Source organism: Schistocerca gregaria, chromosome 5 (genome assembly GCF_023897955.1).
Source record: "Schistocerca gregaria isolate iqSchGreg1 chromosome 5, iqSchGreg1.2, whole genome shotgun sequence".
NCBI lineage: Eukaryota > Metazoa > Arthropoda > Insecta > Orthoptera > Acrididae > Schistocerca > Schistocerca gregaria.
The window spans coordinates 168,243,626-168,260,705 of NC_064924.1; the positions used below are offsets into that span (position 1 = coordinate 168,243,626).

Here is a 17,080-nt window from a genome sequence, read left to right on the forward strand (position 1 = left end):
TTCAATCTCAATGTAGACAAGTGTAATGTGCTGCAAATACGTAGAAAGATAGATCCCTTAACATTTAGCCACAAAATAGCAGGTCAGCAACTAGAAGCAGTTAATTCCATAAATTATCTGGGAGTACGCATTAGGAGTGATTTAAAATGGAATGATCATATAAAGCTGATCGTCGTTAAAGCAGATGCCAGACTGAGATTCATTGGAAGAATCCTAAGGAAATGCAATCCAAAAACAAAGGAAGTAGGTTACAGTACGCTTGTTCGCCCACTGTTTGACTAATGCTCAGCAGTGTGGGATCCAATGGAGAGCAGCGCTCTCCGTTACAGGATCATTTAGTAATCGTGAAAGCGTTAGGGAGATGATAGATATACTCCAGTGGAAGACTCTGCAGGAGAGACGCTCAGTAGCTCGGTACGGGCATTTGTTAAAGTTTCGAGAACATACCTTCACCGAAGCGTCAAGCAGTATATTGCTCCCTCCTACGTATATCTCGCGAAGAGACCATGACCATAAAACCAGAGAGATTAGAGCCCACACAGAAGCATACTGACAATCCTTCTTTCCACGAACAATACGAGACTGGAATAGAAGGGAGGACTGATAGAGGTACTCAGGGTACCCTCCGCCACACGCCGTCTGGTGGCTTGCAGTGTATGGATGTAGATGTAGATGTAGATCTATCACTTACTTGGGGTTTCAACTCTCTCGGGATGGTATTCATCCGCTTCACGAAACAGTCGCTGCGATCGATGCTCTTCCTTGCCCTACATCTGTTAAGGAACTGCAGGCCTTCTGGGGGAAAATAGCATACTATCACAAGCTTTTACCGTCTGCTGCTTCGGTGGCTCATCCGTTGCATCGCCTGTTGTATAAAAACGTGCCTTTTTACTGGTCCACGTCATGCGATGCGGCTTTCCAGAAATTGAAGACTATGCTGAAACAGGCCCCGTGCCTGGCTACTTATCGACCTGGCCAACATCTTGTTTCTGCCATGGGCGCCTCTCAATACGGGGTCAGTGCAGTCCTTGCACACAGTTTTTCTGGTGGTTCTGAACAACCCATTGCTTATGCCTCCAAAACGCTGACGGGTGCCCAACAAAAGTATTCTCAATTTGAAAAAGAAGCTTTGGCCATTATTTATGCTCTTCATAAGTTTGGTGTTTTTCTCTATTGATCCAAATTTCATCTTGTTATGGATCACAAACCACTTGTTTCCTTGTTTCATCCATCAACGTCACTTCCCGACAAGGCTGCCCACAGCCTCCAGCGTTCGGCTCTTTACTTGTCTCGTTTCGATTGTGAGATTCATTTCTGGCCGACTGCTCAACATGCGAGTGCTGATGCATTGTCTCGCCTTCCAATGGGTACTGATCTGGAATTCGATAGCGACGAACTTTTGAGTTTCCACCTTGATGTTGCCGAGCAGTGGGTTGTGGACAGGTTCCCCATCACCAGGGACTGGCTGGCGGCTGCTACAGGTTCTGACCATACCCTCTCCTGGGTTTTGTGCTGTATTTAGAAGGATTGGCCAGATCGTCCGTCCGCTAGGACTTATGATTCGGAACTACTACACTTTGCGTTGCCGCCTCATGGCTAGGGATGGTGTTATCCTCGTTTCTACCGAAAATGCTTCGCCGCGTGTTGTGGTACCTGCGCCTTTGCGTACTTCGGTCTTGCGCCTCCTTCACCAAGGGCACTGGGTTGTCTCTCGCACAAAATCTCTGGCGCGCCCGGCATCGACTCTGAAATCGCACACATGGTCGCTGCCTGCAGCGTTTTTGCGACACAGGCTGCTGCCCCGAAGTCATCTTTGTCACCGTGGCCTTCGCCTGAGAAGCCCTGGGAGCATGTGTTTATGTTATATTTTGGAGACTGCACTTCTTCAATCTTAGAATCAGCGCTGATAATTGTATCCAGCTTTTTATTCATTGATAGGTTATCTTCCGATATTTTATCACTGCCAAACACTCTGTGCTACTCCAGTTCTTGGAGATACAACCAGAAGTACATATGATGCCACAGCCAAGACGATATAAAGATATAGAAATCTAAAAGGAATGATAGCCATCGATTCATCTTACTTAAAGAACTAAATTACCTGTTTTCATACAAACAAATGGTTTTCTGGCAATTGTATCTACTACTCTAGTTGAAAACGGAGTCACATTTATAATCTGAAGACGCATTTACAAATGTATCTTCTTCGAAGTGTCTGACCAAGGTTAGATGTTAAATTGCCATATTTGTCATTTATTTTTAAATTTTGATGTCTGAATAGTATCCCCTGCAAAGAGAAAGAGAGAGAGAGAGAGAGAGAGAGAGAGAGAGAGAGAGACGTCAGACTGGCTAGGGTACAGCTGCCAGTCGAACAGGGTCGGTTGATTTCGTTGACGGATTGCTCTGCAATGTAGCCTCAGTTCTGGCTAAGTTCGAAAGGTTGTGAGTTGGCGAAGCCAACGAATGTAAATGCCAAATAAAAGTTGTGGTAACAGATTGACCTGTATAGTAGCCTAAAGATGGGTTTGCGCACATAACACAAGAGTCTACATAGTTAGTGGCATACTGAAGTTGTATGTGTGAACTCTCAGTTTTCAGTGGCGCAACATAAGAGATGCAAGAGACGCCACAAGAAGTTCAATTTGATTGTACTTTTTTACGCCACTTCCCTCCTTCCACTGCTCCCTGGTGGCTGTATTTCGAAGCACGAGCATTCTGACGCAGTTATTGTGGAGTAATAGTTGCTGCATTCAATACGATTTCTGTATGACAGGTGTGTGTGTGTGTGTGTGTGTGTGTGTGTGTGGCACAACAGAACACAAAATATTTTCAAACCAACGATGTAGGACTACGCCACAATGTTTATGGGTTTTTGGATGAATAAATAAATAAATGTATTATGTTGCCCAAAAGCGAGTCATACAGTATAAACTTCACAATTTGTGTGACTAAGCACTATAAATTGTGGGTTACTAACAGGAAATAGCCCCGAATGTTATGTGGCAGCTGTTGAACTAAATTTAATTACTCTAACTAAATATCTAGATCGATGAATAAAGTAAGGTTCTAAAATCTTGGAAGAGTGGTGTGTCTGCCTATGACTTTTACGTGGCAGCTGTTGAAAGATTGCCATAACAGACATCTATTGCGTCTTTGAGTGTTATTTGTTTCCCATGTAGGGTTTACTAGTCCCCCATCGAGTGCCTCCCCAGGTGGGAGACAGGGGAATGGCCTCTAGATATAGAGGGTACCGGGAAAATAAAACACTCATAGTGATCCAAAACTTGCATGGGCATGAGAGGCTCGGTCAGCTGCAGTGAAGGCAACCCTTCTAGGCCCAAGTACCCCCAAAATCAAGACTCCTGGTCCTCCAGGTTGGGGGTTGGTGTGTGGGGCTAAAAACCACACCACCACAAAACAGCATATTGTTCAGCAACCAGTTCACAGAGACAACTGAACTGTTTCAAACTTACGACAACCAAGGCACGTCAAACAGCAACGATTTTGGTATATCGGAATACGGAATGTAAGAAGTATCTTCCAGGTGGGAGCCAGCAGGAACCTCAAGGAGGAATTTCTGAGGTACCGAACTGACGTTGTGGCATTGTAAGAGATAAGATGGAAATAAACAGAGATGGTCGATCTTCAGCATTATACCATGATCAATAGTGGGAAAAAGAAAATAGACTAGGAACAGGTTTTATGGTAAAGAAGTCAATCACTCACACCATAATGGAATATGAAACAATGAATCCCAGATTGTGTCGATTGAGGATGAAGGGAAAATTCTCCAAGTTGTCGCTGTTTAGTGTGCATGCACCAACAGAGGATGCAGCTGAACAGGAGAAAAAAGAATTTAATGAAAAATTGGAGCAAGTATATGATAAGCTGCCAAAGTATGATGTCAAAATTATCCTGGGGGATTGTACTGGTAGGGTATGTAAAGATAAACAGAACCAACAGGTGGTAGGACTTCATAGTAAACAGCTGGAATCAAATAACAGTGGTTGGAAAGTGGCTGAATTTGCTTTTAGCAAAGGACTGATAATTAAAATTATGTGCTTCCCACACAAAGACATTCATAAGGAGACTTTGATATCATCAGATGGGCCGACAAGAAAACAAGAGATGCTTAAAGACCAGAGGAAAGAGGAAGAGTATAGGAACAAAGTGCAAGACAAGCTTCAAAAGATCAGCGCGATGGAGGGACAGGATATCAGCGTACTGTGGGAGAAAACTAAGTTAGCATTAAATACAACAGCCTAGGAGGTACTCAGAGAAACAGGAAAACAGAAAAGAAACGGATGGTTTGATGAGAAGATGCCAAAGGCGCTGGATGATAGAAATCAAGCTCGACAAAGAATCTTACAGAGACCACATGAGCTAATTTGGCTATGTTTAAAGAGAAGAGAAGGATAGCTAAGAATTCAGCATGGACTAAAAAGAGAGTAAAGGCAAAGGATGAATGAAATACAGAAGAACTTTGAAAATAAGCAGGGGCAGAAATTCTTTTATGGTGTGGCACAAACAGAGGATATTAGCTAAGGATGGACATGCTGGTAGTTGGAAAAGAGAAAATAATAGAAACATGAGCACAACATTTTGAAGTGTTGCTGTCAAACAGGCATATCGTAAGTGAAGAGAAAAATGAAAGGTCTAGAAAAGAAACTGAAGGAGAACAAGATGTGGATGGAGATGATGAGGTAGTAGACACAGAACCACCCTAGATAGAAGAGTTAAGAGAAATTATAAAGTAACTTAGGAATAACACAGTTCCTGGATCCAACCCCATAACAGCGGAAACGATAAAACACAGAGGTGAAATATTAGTAATGAGGATACATAAAATAATTACAATAGCCTAGGAAACAGAGAAAATGCCAGAGGACTGGACGTTAGTGACCATCTGCCCTATTCATAAGAAAGGATCACGCATGCAGTGTAAGAACTACCGAGTAATATCTCTGCTGAGCATCGTCTACAAAATCCTTTCTTCTGCTATAACAAAGAGAGTAAGTAGAAGAGCACAATGAATTCTAGGCGAGTACGAGGCAAGCTTCAGATCTAAGAGATCTACAGCTGGGCATATCTTTACAGCACGTATGATGTTGGAGAGGACCTACGTATATATTAGTGTATGATTAGAACATCTCTTTACAGATTTTAAGTCGGCCTATGACAGAGTTAAAAGACCAGAACTGTGGGAAGCAAGGCAGAAATTTCCTAAGAAGTTAATAAAATTAACTAAGATGACCCTGGAAAACAGCAGATGCCAAGTTAAAGTTCAGCCATGTCTGTCGATATTGTTTCTAATGAAAGAAGGCCTAAGACAGGAAACCCATTATCCCCAGTACTATTCAATATGGTATTAGAGAATGCAGTAAGATCAATAACCACAAACCCAGGAGGAAATATTTACAATAGGCTTCTTAAAATTTTAGCCTATGCAGATGTGTCTTAATAAGTGCTAGAAGTAAGGATGCGCTTACATCTGCTTTCAAAGAGACTGAAGCCGCTTGAAAGAACCTTGGTCTAGAAATTACTGAGACAAAATCTAAGTATATTGTAACTGAGAGAGTTAGAAGAAATATAGATGATCTCCAGTGAGAAGGGTACAGTTTCGAAAGAGTAGAAAGTTTTATATACCTTGATGCATGGGTACTGGCGGAGACTTTGGAGAAGAAATTAAATATCTGGGAAAGGAAAGTGCTGAGGAAGATTTTTGGTCCTGCAAAGGAAGGAGACGTATGAAGGATTAGGACTAATGAAGAAATAAGGTCTCTGTACAAAGAACCTGATTTGGTAACTTCAGTAAAAATGGGAAGGCTGAGGTGGTTAGGATATGTCCAGCAGATGACAGAAGAATGGCTCCCGAAGAAGCTGATGATGGAACATCCTGGTGTGGTAGAAGAAAGAAGGAACGACCACGTGTGAGATGGCTGGAAGATGTGGAAGCCGAGAGCAGTACCAGCACGTGTGCTGAAGACCGAGACGACTGGAAATCTGTGATTGAGGAGGCCAATGTCATAAGAGGACCGTAGTGCCATGGAGTAAGTAAGTGTTACTTCTCTTGTAAATGCGTTTGTGACCCCTGATTTATCCCTGTACGAAATATATTTTCGGTTCGAACATTTAGGTTTCATCTTCCTTATATTTAACTCTTGTCACACGTCTAGTATCATAACTTGCACTAATACGTAAATGCAACCCATATGATATCAGTTCACGCTATGTTGAAAGCTGTACTACTGCGCAGCAATTGTAGCGTCATGTGTGAACTCTAGCTCTCGGTACCAAAGCCACACGCTTTGACGTCTCAGTAAATGCGTGCATAGGTTGCGAGTGTGAATCCAGCGTCAAGTTCGGCGCTATATTTAATCTGTCGATTTCAGCCCAACGCCAGTTGTACCATACTCATTTTAGTTACGTCACTTACTTGATCCATAGATAAGTAAATTCAAAACAATCGAATAAATCGATGTTTGTAACTTGAGTTCGTAGGAAGCGTCTACCTGTGGCGTTGTGTGTAATAGTTTAAGTGAAAAGTGATTTGTTTCTCATAGGGATTCTTGTATTTTCAGCTAGTATTGTGTTTATATTTTCAGCTACTATTGTGTCAATAGGTTGCCGACGTCGTGCTTCGTATGAAGATTATATTAAAAATATAACATGTTTATGAATTTTCGTTTTGAACGTTTGTAGCTGCCAACTAGTGTACATCACTATTAAAGTGGAGGTAGATGACTCTACCTTTAAAGTACACTTTGTAGATATGAGCGTGTATAAGAGAGTGCAGGTTAGTTATTGTTTAACTGTTATTTCTAGTGATATACTGAAAGATATTGTAGCACTAGTAGCCTTTTTATGTCAACTTCTTCGAAAACAAAATCTATATGTAGGTATGACGGATAGTTCCGGTGGAATTCATGGTTACCTCTTGCAACAAAAGCCGATGTACAATGAGCCCTGAACAAAAACTATACAGTACGAAAGATAACTACGTTACAATAGTTGCTCTTATCTACACCAGTCATTTAATTTCTTCTACCTATCCTATGTTAAAAAGTTATCTGAGAATTCCACCACTATATAGTTGACCTTATCGTCTGCAAATAACGTGTGTGTGCCATCTATGAAGTTGTCTGTCAACCTTTGTGAACAAGGATGGTCTTGCTACAAGGCTCCAATGCTTAGTTAATGCTGAATCCCTTTCTGATGAGTTAACATTCTTCTCTTCACATACACGGTTGAATAATCTAACTCGAGCATGTAGTTCGCTAAATAAAAATTGAGAATGTGTTAAGCAGGCTTCCTTAAGATCAGAAATTGGGGGACAAACACGATTTTCTTTCCTTTTTTTAATTATCATTTTGGACTTCGTGAATCAATAGAGATTTCCAGTTGCCGTAAGAATTAGGTCTACTATTGACACCCAGGTGGATTAATCATGAGCATGTTTTATCATGTGTGCATTGCAGTTTTCAACTGGACACTTCAGCATTGTTTTATCCTGTTTCCAGTTGCCATCATTTCGTTTCCTTGTAATGCCCAACAAGGATTCCATCATCCATGGACTACTTATTAGTGGCTGCATGGCACACACATCTCCATTTCACTTTTATTGCTGTCAGAAACAAGTATTCCACTGCAATCTGTTCATAGATCATGTGTGTATCGATAGATTCACTCCACCTACGTAGCTGAAATTATGAAATGGCAATATTCACAGGTGTGAAAAAAACACAAAAGTTGATATTTATACAGACACTTAGCTTAAGTAGCTAAAATAAACACAACAAAGTTGTTAATATGAACATAGATGTGTTAACTTCAATTTGCTTATGAAGCTTAAATGAAATTCAAAATGCCCAGCAACACATGTCAGTTCACACGTTCAAAAAAAAAAAAAAAAAAAAAAAAAAAAAAAAAAAAAAAGAACTGGTCTCATCTTTGGAATTATGCTGTCATGTGTGTGACAGTTACACAGTATTTATTTATTTTGTTATGTGTTACTGACTGTTAGAAGTATCAAAACAATACTGCATATTCAATGCACAGAACATTTTTCTTGCAATAAATTGCCATCTTGTACTTTTACGTAGTTTGAATAAATGCTCTGTATAGATGTTACATGCAGGACATTTCATGAAATGCAAAATGCACATGTAAGGATTTAATGAAAAATTCTGCTCATCTTGTAATACAACATGTTTTGCGGAGAATGTGGAGTGTTTCACATATAAACAAAGTACTGCTATAATTTGTGAGTCCTGGGGGGGGGGGGAAGAAAAACAAATTCTCTCACTTATTGTACAGAGTTCTCACATGCAGGACTATGTACACATGTCTGGTAAGCCACAGCTATGTGACAGGATCAGTTTAATGAAATTAATATTAATGACGAGCTCAGACAGGCAGGTACTGGAGAAACTAAATAATGGTACTTTTTTAATTGTAGCCGTGTGTGGGTCCCCATTGGGAAATTTTCATCTATTTTTGGAAAACTTTCTTTTTTTGGTATCTGTCAGACAGAGGGAAGCAAATTATTGTTTGTGGGGATTTCAGTGTAGAATGAAAGAGTCCCATAGAAAGTTCGACCTTGAAGTATTGCTTGGTTCTTTCAATTTGATGTCAGTTATTGATTTTCCTACCTGGGTGGTACAGGAAAGAGGATCTAGATAAATTTAATCAAATAAATTCTTTTCCTGTTAAGAATGGTCTGTCTGATCCACATCTAGTTGCAGTATATGACATAGCTCCATACAATAATGCACAAAACAGTCCCCAAAAATAATGAATTCAACTAACAATTGCAAATTTTAGGGAAAGGTTGCATCAGTTAGACTGGGATGAGGTGTATAGGGAACCTCATGCTGATTTAAAATTTAACCTATTTCATGATACCTTTGTGAATATATCTGAAAACAGCTTTCCTAAGAAAACTGTGAAATATAATTGGAAAAAAAACCACACACCTAAAAAGCCATGGCTTACTAAAGGCATAAAAATACCTTGTAGGCAGAAAGGGGAAATGTATCTCCTAGCTAGGAGGAGTAATGATCCAGAAACAGTGAATCATTATAAAAGTTACTGCACTGTATTAAGAAAAGTTGTTAAAAAGTTCAGAAGTATGTGCATTATGTCTGAGTTTAGCACCTATGATAATAAAATGAAAACAATTTGGAATATTGCTAAAAGGGAAACAGGGTGGCTGAGAGCACGAGAAGATTGTATTTCTATCAAACTCAGTGAAAAGTTTGTTAACAAGGAGTCAGAAGCAGAAAACATTTTTAATAGGCCTAGTCATTTTTTAAGTGTTACAGAGAAAATAAGACCCAGAAATTTATTAGAAAATGTAAGGCTGTATATGGAAGAGGCAATACCTATGCAATTTGATTAAATTGAATTTGAACCCACCACTGCTACTGAATTTAGGAAAACAATCAGTTCGCTCAAAAGTAAAAGCTCGCATGGAATTGATGGCATTTCCAGTTGAGTACTAAAAACTTGTTCTCAACAAATAAGTAAGGCTCTGCCACATATGTAGTAGCTCATTGAAACAGGGCATTTTCCCAGAGAGACTGAAATATGCTATTGTTAACCTATTCCATAAAGAAAGGGAATAGGTCGATGCTAACAACTATTGCCCACTTTCAATTCTGACAGCTTTATCAAAAATTCTTGAAAAGGCAATGTATTCAAGAGTAGCAACACATATTTGTAAAAACGAAGTATTAAAAAAATATCAGTTTGGCCTTCAGAAAGGCTTAGAGACATCAAATATTAAATGCTCTGAATAACTGAACATCACCCATTGGGATATTTTGTGATCTGTCAAAGGCTTTTGACTGTGTGAATCACAAAATTCTTGTAGATAAGCTTAAGTATTGTGGTGTAAGTGGGGGAGTGCACAAATGTTTTAATTCATATTTAACTAGAAGAATGTAGAAGGGTGAAATCAATAGTACATATAGTCTGCAAAAATCAGCAGTCCTCTAACTGGGGAGGTATCAAGAATGGTGTCCCACAGGATTCACTCTTGGGTCCCTTTTTGTTCTTAACATATATTAATGATTTACTACTCTGTATTCATGAAGATGCAAAGCGAGTTTCTTTTTGCTGGCGATATAAGTATACGGTAGTAATCACACCCAATGAACAAAAATCAGTGGAGGAAATTGTCAATGATGTATTTAGGAATATTAACTGGTTCTCTGCAAATGGACTCTCACTAAATTTTGAGAAAACACAGTACTTGCAATTCTGTACAGTAAATGGCATAACACTATTGATAAGTATAGACTCAGAGCAGAAGTCTGTTGCTAAGGCAGAATATTCAAAATTTCTGGGTGTGTGCATTGATGAAAAATTGAATTGGAAAAAACACATTGATGATATGCTGAAATGGCTAAGTTCAGCTACGTATGCAATTAGGATTATTGCTAATTTTGGTGATAAACGTATTAGTAAATTAGTTAAATATGTCTGTTGTCATTCACTGCTTTCTTATGGCATCATATTTTGAGGTAATTCATCATTAAGAGAAAAAGTATTCATTACCCAAAAGTGTGTAATCAGAATAAAAGCTGAAGCCCATCCAAGATCACTTTGCAGACATTTATTTCAGGAACTTGGGATGTTCACACCTTTGCAACACACAAATCCAATTATGAAATTTATTATTAATAACCCAACCTAATTCAAAAATAATAGTAAAGTTTTTACTACAACACTAGAAGAAAGGATTATATTCACTATTATGGGTTACATCTGACTTTGGCACAGAAAGAGGTGAATTATGCTGCCACAAAAATCTTTGGTCATTTGCCAAATACCATTAAAAGTCTGAGTGATAGCCAACCAACATTTAAAAACAAATTAAGAGAATTTCTGACTGACAACTCCTACTCGAAGGACGAATTCTTAGAGGTGAAGTAGTAACTGATAAAAGGTATTTTGTAAAGAAAACTTACGTTAAACTGTCACGCACCACATCATTGCGAAATATCGTATTCATGATCTAAGGAACAAGTATTAATGTTATGAAATGTTAACTGTATTCCAAGACTACATATGTATTGCTTATGCAACTTGTGTGTGACATAGTGAGGAAGGAAGTTGTAGAATACAGTTTTGAAAACAATGTCACCTGTCTTAACAGATTTATTTAATAAAGATTCCAACATAAACAGAAGGCTACATTTAAAAGTAAAGTTTAATATGAAATGAAAGCAGATAATATAAAACAGTGGCAATTAAATGTATTCTGTACAACAGTAACGTCCATGGTTGTTTACAATTTGTAGCATTGTAATCTTCTTCAGAATTTCAATATCATTGTAATAAATGCTGTCAGGGAGAACTGGCCATTTGAAGGTACCTGGGCCAGCTTTGTGCATAACTGTTATCTTGATCACTCGGAGTCAGTTTTATGGATCTGTCCAAGATATTTTTGTCCATTGTATGACTCAATTACACAATCTCCAACAGACCAAGTGTCATATTGATTGTGCATGAAAGAGAAACTTGCATCATCATCTAAGGTACTATTTGTACAAAGTATTACTTCTTCATCTATTTCAGTCACATGAAACTGTGATTTTCCTGGAATTTTGGGAATGTTTCTCCAAGGTTTCTCTTGTTCAGTGTTTAGCTTAACATCTCCTGATCCATACAGAGTATGGTAGTATTTTTGAAAACTTCAGGTGCAAGTTTGTAGAAATTCTTGGCAGACTGAACAATGGTTACTTCCTCTCCTTGGGCCATGCTCTTCTGGCATACAAGATGCTTTGCATTTCCACCCACTCTATCTGCAACAGCTTCATACAAGATGCTTTGCATTGCTACCCACTCTATCTGCAACACCTTCTCCATGTGAAGTGGCAAAATATTTCCAAGTAAATTTCTTGGAATGCTTTGCAAACAAAAAATCAAGAAGTGTAACTGTGAATCAATTTTTTTAAATTCTGAGGATGGGCCCTCACCACCACCTCTTCAGAATCAGCTTCAAATTTATTTTGGCAAATTGTATTATACAGTATATTCAGAGAGACAAATATTGTTTCTTTGTCCTTCTGAGGAGTATTTGATCATACAGTAGCAAATAAGTTTTACATTTTCCCTTGTAGAATTTAACTGCAGTAATAAAAGAACATTTCTTCTAGATTACCGTGCACCTTGAATCTCATTTTGATACTCACAAGAGTATAACATAGCAGAACCTACCTTCTCACTTTGTATTCTTATATCTCTGTCAGAGTCTGTATGCTGAATGCCTTTGATGTTCACGTGCTGCAGAATTTTAGAGAATTGTTCTATGAACCATTAAGACAATTCTCCCAGATACCCATCGTTACAGAGGAGCTGAGACTTCCCAGTATCTTCTTTTCTCCTTTTTATTGCATTTCAGGCTCACTTGACGCCATAAGTTTACTCCAGAAACTGCATGTGGAAATTTGTTTTGCCTACAATTAGAATTTAAAGCAGTATCACTCAAGTGAAAATTCCAGGAGTCATCACTGAAGTGACATTGCTAACTCTTCAACTTCAAAATGAAATTCTCAGGAATCTTACACTTGCATTGGCCCAGATGAATAAACTTCAAAAGTTGAACATTCTATGATACCAAGAAGCAGAACTTGAAAAGCCTATATGTAAATCTATGTTATATTCTTCCATAAAGATCTGGAGGGCCTCTCATAAAAACATTATCAGATAATATTCCTGCAAAATTTGTTTCTTTCCAATCACACATACAGTCTATCATCCCTGGACACATGTATACAATATCATGGAGAAGAAGAACTTGGCAATTTGGAAATAATCTTTATTTTAATAAGTGGACATTTTCTTGTGCATTACATGTGCAAGAGCCTGGCCAGTTTTCTTAGCCAGTCCTTCAAGTACAGCTATCTTTTTCTAAGGGTTGTGGAAAGTGCCCGGGTAGGTTTTGGTAAAGCCTTGGCGAATGTCTGAGGACATCTGTATTCTTTTGAATGTTTTTTAACTTAATTTATGCTTTTATTTTTCTTCTTTCTAAATCTGTGGATTTTTTTCTTTGTTATGACTTCTCATTTTTCTCATTCTGGCTGCACTTGTGGACATTTGTTTTGGTTGAGATGCTGTTTCTGTCAAAACATAAACCAAATTAGACCTATGAACATCTTAAATTACATTATTTGCCTGTGGCGGAAGCTAAATATGGATAGAAAGTAGTAAATTCATACTCTTATAGCATTATTTAAGTAAAATTAGTATCCTTTCCATATGTTGATATGCATATGGTGTCACGTGTGGGACAAAAGTGAAATTAAGACTTATATAACTATAGTGAACACACAATTGAACCATATCAGTCATATGTCATTAGTTCCACTCCTATCTTATGAAAGAGAGCAACCCTCATTTTGAACATTTTTTCCGGGATGAAGATTGAACCGTAACATTATTTTTGTCAGTTGCAGGACAGCTGATTTTGTGTAATTGAACTCAAAATTATATGGTTATAAGCTATAAATGTGTTAATAAAATATGCATGCTGAGTATATTTATACTTGCTATTTTCAGAAACTAGAACCACTTTCTGTGTATCGCACCACAGGTATGCAGTTGTACTACTTGAAGATTTACTAATTCAGCATACACAAATTGAGTGATGGGTAGCCATCTTTAACCTATTGCTGCCAACTGATAAAATGGAAATTTCTGTGTAGGACACTGCTATTATATATTTCATTATGCTTTAACACAGTTTATAGCACACGCATATTTTTTTTATAAAATAAACGTATGGTTACTGCTTTTCATGGAATCACCCATCTTAATAGTACACTTAGGCTACTTAAAAAACTCAGTCATAAAAAAAGACCGTGTCTAGCAAAAAACAAAACAGGCAGTAGACAGACAGCAACATAAAAATTGAATAATCTCTGCCCCCTTAAAAACGATAAATTTTCAGACAGTGCCCAATATTCATTTTCCTACACCAAATACAAGGCAAACTGAAATTGTATAAAAAAAATTAGAAACACTCCTTTCCAAATAAACCACATCCGTTGGGAAGTACTTTGAAATATAAAATGTCCCACTCTTCCATAGCCAACCAATCAAGATGACATTTGTTTCATGGGCACAAAACAACTCAGATGTGCAATAAGAAAGAGAATAGTCAAATAAACAACATTGCTAGTACACCTGCCCTTATTTTTTCGAAGCAGATTCCCTACCGAAATGATCTTTCCAAGTTGTCCCCTTAACAGCCCCACATAAAACCATCACTGCTACGAGAAGGAGCCACTGTAGTTTTCGCATTTTTTACATTTAATATGTTCTTTCAATATACCACACTTTCCTTTGAAAGTTGCTGTGCTTAGCGTATTACGCATCTAGCCTGTCAAAATAAGGCTGTTAAACTGTAGTATTGGATCCATCATACAACTAACACAAGCAGCAACTTTTTACAAATAACAACAAGCCCAGTAACTTTCCTGATCTTGATATTTACTGCAAGAGTGTGCAACCGCAAGTGACACATCCTTCAGAGTGCTCTATACTTGCATGTCAATTTTCAAACACATCTCCAATATATGATGTCACACACCACATTGTTGTTATGTCACGGATTGAAGCATTGGTTGACCCCAAATGAAACAGTTTCTCACCACAGATCTCTTTGTGGAAGTGCATATCTAGCAACAGCTGTTTTTCATCAGTGTATGTTGATTTGAAAGAGTGACTCTTAATAATGGGGGGGCAGGGGGGGGGGGGATTGCGCAGATGATGAATACTGTGTATTGTGCTGATTAATTTGAGTTGGTTCAAAGAACGTTGTGTTATAGAAAAATTACATGGCATAACAAATCAGAAGACTTTTACTTTCAGTAGTTATGTGATGTTGGTTATAGTACAGATATTGTAATCTCCTTCTCAGCTTATAAATAAAAAGGCTTCAGACATTTTTCCATTGACATGTGTATTCGCAGTAGTTGGCATGGGTTATTCCTTTTCAGCCATGATGGATTTTTTATGTACTTCACTGGTGTTCTAAGAATACTAATATTTGATTCTCTCCCTATAGATATTTGAGAAAGATGATGTGTACAGTTTTCTTAGAAGCTGTATAACATAGTGTAATAGTAATGATAAAAGGTTTTTGTATAATGCAAGCTTTCATGGACAATGTTCACTTCTTTGTTGACTTCCAGTTTTTCGGATTTTTAACCACAGTCAAGGTGTTAACTTCTAAATTTCCTTTCCTGCTCCAGTACACATAATCAAAAGCCAATTATTAATTACCATTAACAGCTCTCTGTATCACTAACTGTAAAATGTTCAAAGTACTTATATTTTTCTAAACAGTAAATGTGGAAAATTTTAAACACATTTAAATGAACAGACTATGTAAATATCTGCCACTCCAGAGCACAGAACTTTAGGCATAACATTATTCCTTGATAATACAACCTAAATTTTAATAAGTCACCAGGGTAATGAAAACAGTACTTTTAAATACAGTCCAAATAGAAAATTAAAGGTGAATAAACTGTTTTTTTTTTCTTACATTTACAGCAGTGGGCCACATTCGCACGTGTGTGGCATGTTTTTGATGCTACATGGCAGAACCCATTTGAATCTGCCCAGATAATCAAAAAATATCTCTGTGGTCTGAATAAGCCAATATATCATCCTATGAGTAAGTAATTTTAGTGTTGTTTTGTAATGACAAGTTGTTATGTGGTACAGATATGTATACCAGAATGAAAGACCAAACTATGGGAACTACTGTTTTTGGTTTAATCTTTTATTTCATTACTTGCACACTACTCTGGATTAACGTATTCATTCAGTCACACATCATGTACTGTAAATATCATCATGAAAGAGTGCCCTCACAAGTGTGGAACAAGTGAAGTTATACATTAATCAGTTGAGGTAAAAGCTGCTGCTGAATCTCAGTCAAAATGTTTGTAAATGATATTGGGCTGCAATAGAGTTATGTGTAAGTGATAGATATAAAAATAACCAGAAGAAGGAAGCTTCCAGTTTTGCCTACTTGCTGTTGGTGTGTTGGAATGTTTGATTCTCGTAGAAAGGAACACAATGAAGGCAGAGTACAACAGTGATTTTTTTTTTTTTTTTTTTTTTTTTAAAAGGGGGTGGGGGGGTAACGGTCAGAGCTTGAAGAGCCTGGAGAGACTTGAGGGACAATGTAATCATAATGTATCAACAGTGTCTAACAAAGCAGTTAGTTCTGCTGGCTTCACATGCTTGAGGATCATGCAGATGTCAAGAACCACACAAATGTTATGTATTTTTGATGCACTATCGACTTATAACAAATTTGACTGTTAAGTCAAAACTGCTAAGAAATTTTGGTCCTCAAAGTCTGTCAGTGGATCAAAATAATCCACCAGTGAAGCAGAATATGACAGATAGAAGGCCAAAATAATGAAAGTTTCTCCAGGGAAGATGGTAATGGTTGCCTCCTTTCAATCATCTCATGAATGCCAAAATGGAAGATATTGAGATTCAAATAAAAAAGCAACTAAAATCGCTTGATAGTGGAAAGACATGTGGAGCAGGTATGTGCAGGATTCTACAGGGATCATGCAAAAGAACTTGGTTCCCTTCTAGCAGCAGTCTGTCATAGTTTCTGGAGCAACAGAGAGTGCCAAGTGGTTGGAGAGAAGTGTATGTCATTCCCATTTTGGAACAGGCCATTGGACAGATGCACTTAATTATGCAGGGTGTTTCTGAAAGAGCATGCAAAAATTTAACAGAACATAGATGATGTTCTACTGAACAGTTTGAGGTAGGAACCTGGGGTTAGAGAAGCCAGCTTAAGGAGATAATTTTAATAAAATCACATTACTGTGTACTTTTTTCTTTACATTAGTTACAGTTAAGTTCAAATAGTATCATTGACGCAATGAACATACCATGTGTACTGTATCTTACAAAATGTGCTGAAATTGGTGGCCATCAGCCTCAATGTAAGCATGACATCAGCAAACAAGATTCTGATGCACCCTGACAAATATCCCTGATGTGTTTAAAATTGCATCACAGACAGCTACAATTC

At 37.8% G+C, this 17,080-nt stretch overlaps 1 protein-coding gene across 1 annotated transcript in view; it reads left to right on the forward strand.

Annotated features, from left to right (window-relative positions):
* Window positions 1-6,300: 6,300 nt before the first annotated feature.
* LOC126273373 (39S ribosomal protein L13, mitochondrial) overlaps window positions 6,301-17,080 on the forward strand; it is a 37,973-nt gene continuing 27,193 nt past the window's right edge. The window contains exons 1-2 of the mRNA XM_049976925.1: window positions 6,301-6,796; window positions 15,568-15,691. Of these exons, the coding sequence (XP_049832882.1) occupies window positions 6,773-6,796; window positions 15,568-15,691 (148 nt within the window). The 5' untranslated portion in view covers window positions 6,301-6,772. The remainder of the gene's footprint in view (window positions 6,797-15,567; window positions 15,692-17,080) is intronic.